Below are 10250 nucleotides of genomic sequence, written 5' to 3' on the forward strand. Positions count from 1 at the left end.
CACTCTCAGGGACATGCAGAGAGCACAAGAGTGGCTCCCTCCAGAGCGACTCCAGGCTGATGCAGAACTACAGGAATGTGTAGGTTGCAGGCAGGTCCCGCTCTAGTTGCTTCTGAGAAGCTGACTAGTAACTCCTTCCTCCCAGGAGAGAACTGTGAGAAATCCCTAAGGTGGCAGAAATGGGTTCGTTTTTGTTTGTTGTTGTTTTTCTTTGTTTTTGAGCTGCTTCATGTGTTGAGGTCTGGAGGGAGCTGGGGAGGGGACAGGAAGCAGCCAGATGGAACAATGAGGAGAGATGCTAGAGGCCTGCTTTTGCTTCTCTCCCACCCTGGTGTGGGCACACAAGTCCTATCCCCACTGGGAAGCCTTGGTGGTCAAGTGTCCTCAGGAGTAAGAGAAGAACACTGGGCTTGCGAGGAGCTGAGAAAACAGGTGGATATCCTAAGTCATCGGGCAGGTCCAGATTGTTCCCCTGTTCCCAGCCAAAGGCAAAGTACAGTCCATGCCTCCCACATTCGCACACATGCACTTCACCCTGAGAACCAATGAGGCTTTTGGCATGTGAACTGAATATGTTGTGTGGAACAAGTAACTGGATGTAGCTGCTCTTATAATCATGGGAAGGGGCCAAGAATGCTTGGCAGGCTAGTCCAGAATGGTAAGACTATGCGTGATTCCTGAAATGCTGAGCATCCTGGGCTGGGCAACACAGCTGTTCCTTTGGCCTGCCAGGTTCTGAGGGCAAGTGGCAGTGGCCTCATGGGACTGAGAAAGGTCCCTACTCCCTGGAGAAGGGAAGTCTTTCCCAGCTCCTCTAATTAAAAGTGACATCCTGCACAAATGCTTGTCGACCCAGAAAATGTGTGCCCATGCCCAACTACAGCCCAAATTACCCTGGTCAGTGTCATGCTGAAAAGAAAAACAGAGCACTCTTACCAAGGTGTCAGGAAGCACCACCACAGGGCAACAGGAGGACTGGAGCAGCCGGCCCATCTTCCAGATAAACAGTGGCACCACCACCAGGATCAGCATGAAACCAACAAACATAAACAGGGCCAGCACCAGGGGGAGGGTCTCTCCTGGCAATGAAAAGATAAGAACAGGCTTAGGAGACATGGTGAAGATGAAATCTCCAGTCCTGGGCCTCCCTCACTTTCCTGGAGTTAGCTCTGTACACTGGCCAAGATATCCTGAGATTTGATGGATGCCCTAGTGACTAAAATTACCACCATTAAAAACATTTTATTCTAGAATCCAGATTAAGGCTTGGTTTCCAGAAAGCCCCAGGGAAGATTAAAATCTTTTTCTTAGGAAGGGAAAGGGAGGAGCATTAACAGTTAAGCCACTAGCTGTGTTAGCACGTACCTTGGCGCCACTGCCAGGAGGAAGGCAGAGTGCCAGGCTCCGGGCCGGATAAGGGGGAGGTGCCAAAAGAGAACAGCACAGAAGGGAGCTGGGCGGTAACTGAAAACAAAGTGTGTTTCACAATTTGCTCTTGGCATAGATTCATATTATGTAGGAAAATACTGAGTTCAGAAAACAGTCACACAATAACTGATATATCATGGCCTTATTATGTATGGTTAAGTGACTTACCCCCTGTCACACAGGTAGGGCTGGCTCCAAAGCCTGTGGTCATTCTACTAAGTAAATGGATCAGGAAGTACCAAGTGGGAGCATCTGAAGACACAGAAGGGATGGGTTATTTTCCCATCACTCTGTTCTATATACCTCGAGCAACTCATTTAGCCCCGCTAGCTGGACCCCCAGTGTAAAGGGTGGAACAGCCAGTGAGGCTGCAGAGAAGCTGGTGGTCTTACATATGTGTCTGGGGACACTGTACTTTGTTTCTATGCTTTTGGAAAATATTTTGGCAATATATACAAATGTTCATACTCTTTCATCTACTCCTGTGAGTGGATTCCAAAAAAAAATAATTTTAAGAAAGGAAACAATCATATGCGTAAAGCAGTTTCATAGCAATATCTGGACTAGAGCAACAGCCTATGCACAACCAGTCTCTCTCTCTGCTCAAAGTAGACTATCTACACCTCCCACCACCTCCAGGCGTGCCCTGTGCATTTTCTTCATAGCACGTACCACAAGGGAAACTATCTCATTTGTTTGTCTGTAGCCTGTCTCTCCAACTAGAAAGTAAGCTTCATGAGAGCAGGGACTTCCCTGCTGTATCCCAGGGACTAGGCCAGCACTTGGCACATAGTCAATGCCCAATAAATACTCACTGAGTGAATGAATGAATCCGTCATTGAACATCATTTTCAAAAGCAAATGGAAATGACTTAACACATGGAAATAACCTAACCCTTCCTCCACAAATAGGGGAAGATTTAATATACTATGGAACATCAGCATGGTAGGTTAGGAATTCAGCTATTAAAATGAGAATTAGGATATATACAAGCTTGTTCACTACAGCATGGTTTGTAGTGGCAAAAGACTGGAAAACACAAAATATACCTATTAATAGGGGACGGTTACACATATTTTGGCACATCCATATATTGGCTTTTTGTGCATCTTCTTTAAAAATGAGGTAAAAATGATGTAGATCCAGATCTGTATTTGCAGCCACTCCCCAGCACTAGCATCACCGCCTCAGCTCCACCTCAGATCATCAGGCATTAGATTCTTATAGGAGCACCAGTCCCTGGTTCTAAAAGTTTGGGGACCATTGGCTGAAAAATCTGAGAGACTGGGCAAAATGGCATAGATGATAGAAACTTTGTTCATCTGCTCTTGAAAACACAACAAAAGTATGACAAAAACAGAGCACACAGCAAGCAGAGTCATCTGGCATCTAGATGAACAGAAGCTCTACAACTAGGGAGAGAAAGGAGAAATCACCCTGCAATGGCAGAAGGTAGAAGGGCACGAAGATGCAAGGCTGCCCAACCCCAGCAGCTGAGTGAAACAGAGGCTTTAACAGAGCAGCCAGCACCTGCAGATCCTCTTAAAGGGGCCGTGACAGCAACTGGACTTTCTCGCAGAGACGGACTCACTTGCTCTGAGCTCAAGCGCTGGGTCGGGTGCTCTAGGGGGCATCAGGGACTTACAGGAGGACAGTGAGTTGTTGGAGTGAGGACAAGAGGTGAGTCTTTCTCCTGAGCAGAAGTGCTAGTGGTACCCATTGTTCCTCTGTTGAACCCTCTCTCCTCTCAGTGTGGGGACTCAGTGCCACCACAGTTGAGACATCATCAGACTAGATAACAGAGATCGCTCTACCCAGAGGATTCCCTGAAACTCTTCTTCCCCCAACTCATGGCCCCACCCAAGCCACATCCAGATGAATTCTCAGCAAGTCCTGTGCCCTTTGCTGAGTAGCTCCAAGACCCACACTGGTGGCAGCTGATCTCGGTTTCTGGCATGGCTTCTTGAGACAACTATAAGCACAGCTTCTGTGGATTGCTTGCTAAATCTTAACAGGTAGCCCTAGAGAGGTACAGGCTAGGGCTGAATTGGCCTGCAGCTGAACCCCTCTCAACTGTGCCACTGGACACCTACTACACGAAGCCACACTAATAAGACTGGGAGACTTAGAAGCTTTGCTTAGTACATAGAAATAGACACAGAAAGGCAGCCAAAATGGGAAGACGAAGATGCAGAAACCATATGAGAGAACAGAACAGAGATCCAGAAATAATGGAGTCAAGCAATCTATCAGATGCAGAGTTCAAAACACTGGTTATAAAGATGCCAAATGACCTTAGGGGAAGTGTAGAAGAATTCAGTGAGAACTTTAACAAAGAGATTAAAAAAAAAAACATTAAAATGGAAATGGAAATTATAAAAGGGAACCAGTCAGAAATGAAGAATACATTGTCTGAGATGAAGAGTATATTAGAGAGAATCAACAAAGTGAATGAAGAGGATCGAACCACCAAGATAGAGGATAGGGAAGCCAAGGACACTCAATCAGAACGGCAAGAAAAAAGAAGCCAAGATTATAATAATAATTTAAGGAGGCTATGGGACAAAATTAAATGTAAAAACATCTAAGTCATAGGGGTACCTGAAGGAGAAGAGGGAGAACAAGAAGTTGAAAACCTATTTGAAGAAATAATGATGGAAACCTTCTCTAACCTGGTGACGGAAATAGACATACAACCCTAAGAAGCTCAGAGTCCCCAAAAAGAGGAACCCAAAGAGGACCACACCAAGACACATTATAATTAAAATGCCAAAGGTTAAAAGCAAAGAGAGAATCTCAAAAGCAGCAAGAGAAAAGCAATTAGTTACCTACAAAGGAGCACTCATAAGAATGGCAGCTGATTTCTCAAAAGAAACTTTGCAGGCTAAAAGGGATTGGCACAAAATATTCAACATGATGAAAACCCAGGATCTACAACCAAGAATACTTTATCCAGCAAAGCTATCATTTAGAGTCAAAGGACAGATAAAGAGCTTCCCGGGCAAAAATAAAGTAATTCATCAACACCAAGCCAGTATTACAGGAAATGTTGGAGGGACTTCTTTAAGAAGAAAAAGACATATATCAAAAACATGAATAAAGATTGGTAATAACTACATACCTATCAACAGTTACCTCAAATGAGAAACACGTATGTGCTCCAACAAAAATATAGGATGGCTGAATGGATAAGGAAACAAGATCCCTACATATGCTGCCTACAAGAGACTCACTCCAGATTAGACGACACACAGATTATAAGGAAGGGGATGGAAAAAGATATTGCCTTGATGGACCTAGAGGGTACTGAAGTAAATAGATAAAGACAAATACCACATGATTTCATATGCATGTAGAATCTAAAGAACAAAATAAACCATAGCAATGACAAAAAAAAAAAAAGTGGAAACAAACTCATAGATACAGAGAATATTTTGAGGGCTACTAGATGGGAACAGGGAAAAAGGGTGAAGGGATTAAGAAGTACAAATAGATAGTCACAAAATGGTCATGGATATATAAAGTATAGCATAAGGAAAATAATCAGCAATGTTGTAATAAATATGTAAGGGGGAAGAGGGTACTAGATTTAGCGGGGTGATCACCTTGTGAGTTAACAGATCTCTAATCACTATGCCGTACAACTGAAACTAATATATTATTGTATGCGAATTATAATTGAAAAAAACTCATTGAATTGTACAATGTAAATACGAGCAACTAATTGTCTATTATATTTCAATAAAGCTGGGGGGAAAATGAGGTAGATCCATGTGTAATGACATGACGTTCACAATACACTACTAACTGAAGACAAGCAAGCTACAGAACAGTCAGCACAGTACAGTCCTATTTGTGCCTATGAGCATTAGTATCACACAATCACTGGAAGATTAAATGCCAAACTTGCCAAAATAAATTCCTGAGTGGAAAACATGTACATTTTACTTTACATACTTCTGTTTTGTTTGAATTTTTTAAAAAGCTTGACCTATATAGTTTTAAAAACTAGTATAAAATGGTAATCAGAAAATTTACATGGGAATGTTATGGATATTTGTGAAGAAACAGGTGCAAAGCAAATGTGCAATATGACTGCATGTGTCTACACAAGGCATTGATGAAAGGATAATACCGCTTCGGAGGGCAATTTGGGAACAGCGGTCAAAATTTAAATGCATATACCTCTTCGACCAGGCAACTCTACTTCCAGGAATTTAACTTTCAAATATACCAGCAAAACGATCTATGTACAAAGTAATTATTAAAGCATTGTCTGTGATAGCAAAATACTGGGGAAAAAACTAAATGCCCATAAATAGGTGGCTAGTTAAATTAGCTATATATGCACGCAATGGCATACTATGTGTAGCCCTAAAGAAGGATGAGGAAGTTCTTTATAGATATGGAAAAATCTACAAGATATATAAAGGAAAAAAAGACAAGATTCAGAATAGTGCATAGAGTATGCTAACATTTGTGCTAAAAAGAAGGGAAATATATAGAAGTATACTGATTTACTTGTACATGCATTTAAAAGTCTTTAGAAGAATATACAAGAAGCTAGTACCTGGGGGAGGGGGTGGGGTGGGAAAGAATGGTAAAGAGGAGTAGGAAGGAGAGTTTCTATGTATATCATCATATTTTTTTAACCTTATGAACGTACTAAATATTCAAAATAATAATTACTTTTTTTAAAGGGTAAAAATTTATACACAAAAATGTCACTAGTGGTATGTTTGTGTGGCAGAATGGTGGGGTGTGTGGTTTTGTTTGGTTTTGTTTCTTTTCAAAGGGTTTTTAAACATTGTGGGTTTTTAGACCATAAAAAATGCAAAGGGAAAAATTAAGTCAAACAAGAGTCTATAGACTTCCCGTACGGTCCCTTCTAGCTAAAAGCAGCTATGATATATAATGGGCTGCCTCCTCATAAGGCCTGACTCTCAAGTTTCTGGCTGCCTCTCCTGCGCCCCGCCTCTGATTCACAGGCAGTTCTCCCTGGGTTCCTGTGGTATTTTGCTATCACAGACAATGCTTTAATAATTACTTTGTACATAGATCTGTACAAACCAGCCTTGCAACATATTGTCCCAGGGCTAGGGAGCTTTCAGGGAGAAAGTATTCCAAATAGCTGCTCAGAGGACCCCCATCCAGCCCCAGGGTGGACTCCTGCCTCTAGGGGAATTAGAGCGAAGCACACTTTCACCACAGGAACCCACCCACCCTGGGAAGAAGATCAGTGAGACCAAGGGGAGACTCAGAACCAAAGGACCCAACAGGCAGGCAAGTGTCCACTAGAGGGGCTGTCACCTGTGCAGGACTGCAGGGAATAGACAGGCCACCCTTACCTTGCACCTTGACACATTCTGCCTGGCTGAAGGCACTCTGCCTCCCAATGGCCTTCACGAATGTCTGGGCCTTTATACAGTAAGTAGCCCCCGGTTCCATGGTTTCCAAGTGCACTGGAATACCCCCGCTCCTCACCATTTTGACATGTTCCTTTAAGAGACAAGAAAACAGTTATGTACTGAGGGAAGCAAGACAGGAAAGGGAGAGAAGAGCCAGGGAAGGAAAGCTGTAGATACTTTCTTTCTGGGTTGTATACAGAATGTTTTCTTTCATTCCTTCCTTCCTTCATTCATTCATATTTGCTTATTTGTTAAACACCTTCTATGTGCCAAGCAGTGTTGTAAGCACTGGGACATAGCATTTAACAAAAAAAGTCCCTGCTCTCATGGAGCTTATGTGGGGGAAGAGAGACATATATTTGTCGGGTGGTGATAAGAAAAATAAAGCAGGGCAAGAAGGTAGAGTGATGAAGAAGCACTAAACAGAATGGTTAGGGAAGACCTCTCTGATAAGATAACATGTGGGCAGAGACCTGAAGGTCAAAAATATGACTGAGCCAGGGCCCTGGCATGGCCACTGCTGCCAGAGGGGATCAGTGCACAGAAGCAATGGAACTGGTGGGCAATGCCTCCTCATACATCCACCCATCCACCCATCCACCCCTCTATTTATCCATCTATACATCCCTCCCCTTCCACCCACTCCATGAGGCCTGTGCTCCACATCTGAACCAGTGGATGCTTGTCTGGGCAAAGCCCAGATGACTCAGGGACATGCTCCTCTCTCAGCACTGGCCCTCCCAGTTTCCACGGGTGGGGAGTGGGCTCCGTCCCAAAGAATCTGAGGTAGCTGCATGCTCCCTCTTGCCCAGGCTCTGATCTGTCCCCCACACCACTCCATCTGCCTGGCTGACAATGCCATATCTTATCACTGGGCCCTGATCCAGCAGAAGTAAATATTGGAAACCATTGTTAATGGCTGTCTACATATGCATATTGCCTCTCAGGGGAAGCTATCCAACCTACAGCCCCTGTTGAGTGGGTGCTGGGGCACATGCCCTGCCCCCTAAGATACCACTATGAGGTCAGGGGTACCTGGCCTGAGAAAGTCTATCAGAGCCAGCCAGCAGCCTATGACCCCTAAGTTTGGCCTGATAATATAAGCAGGACCAATCAAATTTCCTCTCCTAGGAATTAGTCTTGGGAAACTGAATATATCTGGAGCTAGAAGCAAGGGCAAAGGGGAGAGGCTGCAGTGAGGGGGAATCAGGCCAGAGAGGTCTTGAGGGGCTAGTGAAGCATAGCCACAGGAATGTGTAGGAAGGAGTGATAAGGAATCAAGGCCTGGGTAAGCTCAGAGAAGGCCGCACAAAGAGTACAATGGAGAGGACCCATTAGAAGACTCCACAGGTGAGGGTTCCTGGATAAGGGAGTCTGGGCCAGCTCTGTTCAGAGATTCTGTGAGAGGCCCTTATTGCATCATAGTAACCCTTATGATCAAGTCTATTTTTGTTTGTATTGGCTGGAGTGGGCCTTGTCACCACATCAGCTTGGACAGGGCTTCCATAGGTTTGACTGTCTCCTGGTTTCTGCTCAAGTTCCACCCCTTCTGCTGCTGTGGCTGCTGCCATTTGACCATTCCCTCTGGGAGAGCTGACCTCACATTCATTCCAGCCTGCAGCAGCCATCTCACAGGGAGGGGTAGCACCCCATCTAGGCATCTGGGTGACCCACCAGCTCATAATTAGACAGGTTTATCCATAAGCCAGCTGCTGGCTCTCTGCCCCAACTTCTGTACCCTGCCCAGATACACACCCTCGAAAGGCTTGTGCCAGCTTCATACGCTTTTGAAATCATGCAGTTGATCTGGAACACACTGGTGTCTGCTGCCCCTAAACATGCCAGAGAGAATGACTGCGAAAGACAAGCCAACAAGGGAGAAGAAATGCTTGAAAAGGTATTGTGCATCCAACTATGTTAGAGTTTAGAGCAAGGAGGCAGTCTCCCTACTTTAGCAAATCTGGCCTGAGAAGGATCCCCACCAAGGCCTGGGTTGGACCAAGGCAGTCCTTGAAGAGGAGGCTACTGGGATTGTCAGCCTACTCACATCTTTCCTTTCCCACACTTCACTCAGGCCTTCTTATCCTTGGGCCACCTCAGACAGTGAACACTGCAGGGTCTGGCCTTTCACACTCACCTCTCAGAGGTCTGTGACTCTTTCCTCAAAGCCTGACTCAAAGGCCAAGGTCAGAAATCTCACCTTGGCACCAGGTTCCCTTTTCCAGTAGGCAACGAGGAACTCAAACTGGGGCCCCAGATCTTCCAGGTTAATAACCAGGTGGAAGCCATCCTTGGTAATTTCCATTTCAGGTGGAGTTAGGATAGCTGTTGGCGAGATAGGAGGAGAATCAAAGCCAGCCCTAGATAGGACTGATTTCTGTCCCAGTAGACCATGACCAAGTTATCAGTGGAAACACGCCCAGCTTGGGGGAAGGGAGGGTGTCGAATGTCGCTTCACAGCGTGCAGAAGCATGTGTGCCAATACTCTCCTGTACTCAGCAGGTGCTCAGTAAATACTTTTTGAATAACAAGCAAATGAAAAACAAACAAACAAATGACAAAGACTTATCTACAGTTCATATGGATCAGTGATATGCACTGGCTGCTGCTGACTTTCAAGCATCAGCCAATCAGCAGCCTGTGGATGGGCCGGCCATTCTATACTCGGCCCAAGGATTCTTCATCTCATATCCTTAATGGGGATGTTGGAAAATCAGAAGGCTTTACAAATTTCAATAATCAACTCTACAAATTACAGCATAAGCATAAACATTATCTTTCACATTGCTGGATTCCAAATAGATTGGCCAGCAGCCCCCATGGATACTTTCCCATTAGCAGACCAAGAACAGAAGGGCCCACACAGGCCATCTCTAGTCTCTGGCTAGTGATGATGGATCCATGCTTGCCTCTCAGATCCAGACACTGCAGGACCAGAAGGGCCACCCTTGGTTTGGGAAGTAGAATGGAGTGTGTTCTGGGCTAAATCCTCCTGTACTGGGGTCAGAGGACACTCAAAAGAAAAAGAAAGTCAGTTCCTACAGGGAGTTTTCAGAGAGCAGAGCAATTCCTGGCATTTGAAGAGCTGCCTGGACAGACAACAGGAAGACTTGGGGAATCTTCCAATTGTGCAAAACATCCAGTTCAGAGACTTCATATGAGCACACAGTACCATTAGAACTACCTCTGAAATACCTCCAGAAAGAAGAGAGATGTTTGACTCCTCCAGTTTTAGGTCAAACATGATTAGAATTGGATCCTCCGATCTTCATCTTTATTGAGAATAGAATTCGAAAAAATGACTTAAAGTCATTTCAGTTCAGAGAGTGTTTTGACAGTGTTGGGGCAGGAATCTCTGTACTGTGTATTCTGCAGACTCTTTTAATCTATCCAAAAGAAAGTAAACACTATTC

General features: G+C 44.5%; 1 protein-coding gene across 5 annotated transcripts in view; it reads right to left on the reverse strand.

Annotated features, from left to right (window-relative positions):
* IL20RB (interleukin 20 receptor subunit beta) overlaps positions 1–10250 on the reverse strand; it is a 33542-nt gene that overhangs the window by 4624 nt on the left and 18668 nt on the right. For 2 of the 5 annotated variants that reach the window (XM_006907210.3, XM_006907213.1), the window contains 5 exons: positions 9038–9162; positions 8593–8691; positions 6778–6928; positions 1597–1680; positions 937–1079 (listed from right to left, as the gene is read on the reverse strand). In XM_006907210.3, the coding sequence (XP_006907272.1) occupies positions 937–1079; positions 1597–1680; positions 6778–6928; positions 8593–8691; positions 9038–9162 (602 nt within the window). The remainder of the gene's footprint in view (positions 1–936; positions 1080–1596; positions 1681–6777; positions 6929–8592; positions 8692–9037; positions 9163–10250) is intronic. The other 3 variants (XM_006907211.3, XM_006907212.3, XM_006907214.3) reach the window with 3 other exon arrangements.

This window comes from Pteropus alecto, unplaced genomic scaffold (genome assembly GCF_000325575.1).
Source record: "Pteropus alecto unplaced genomic scaffold, ASM32557v1 scaffold92, whole genome shotgun sequence".
Lineage (NCBI taxonomy): Eukaryota > Metazoa > Chordata > Mammalia > Chiroptera > Pteropodidae > Pteropus > Pteropus alecto.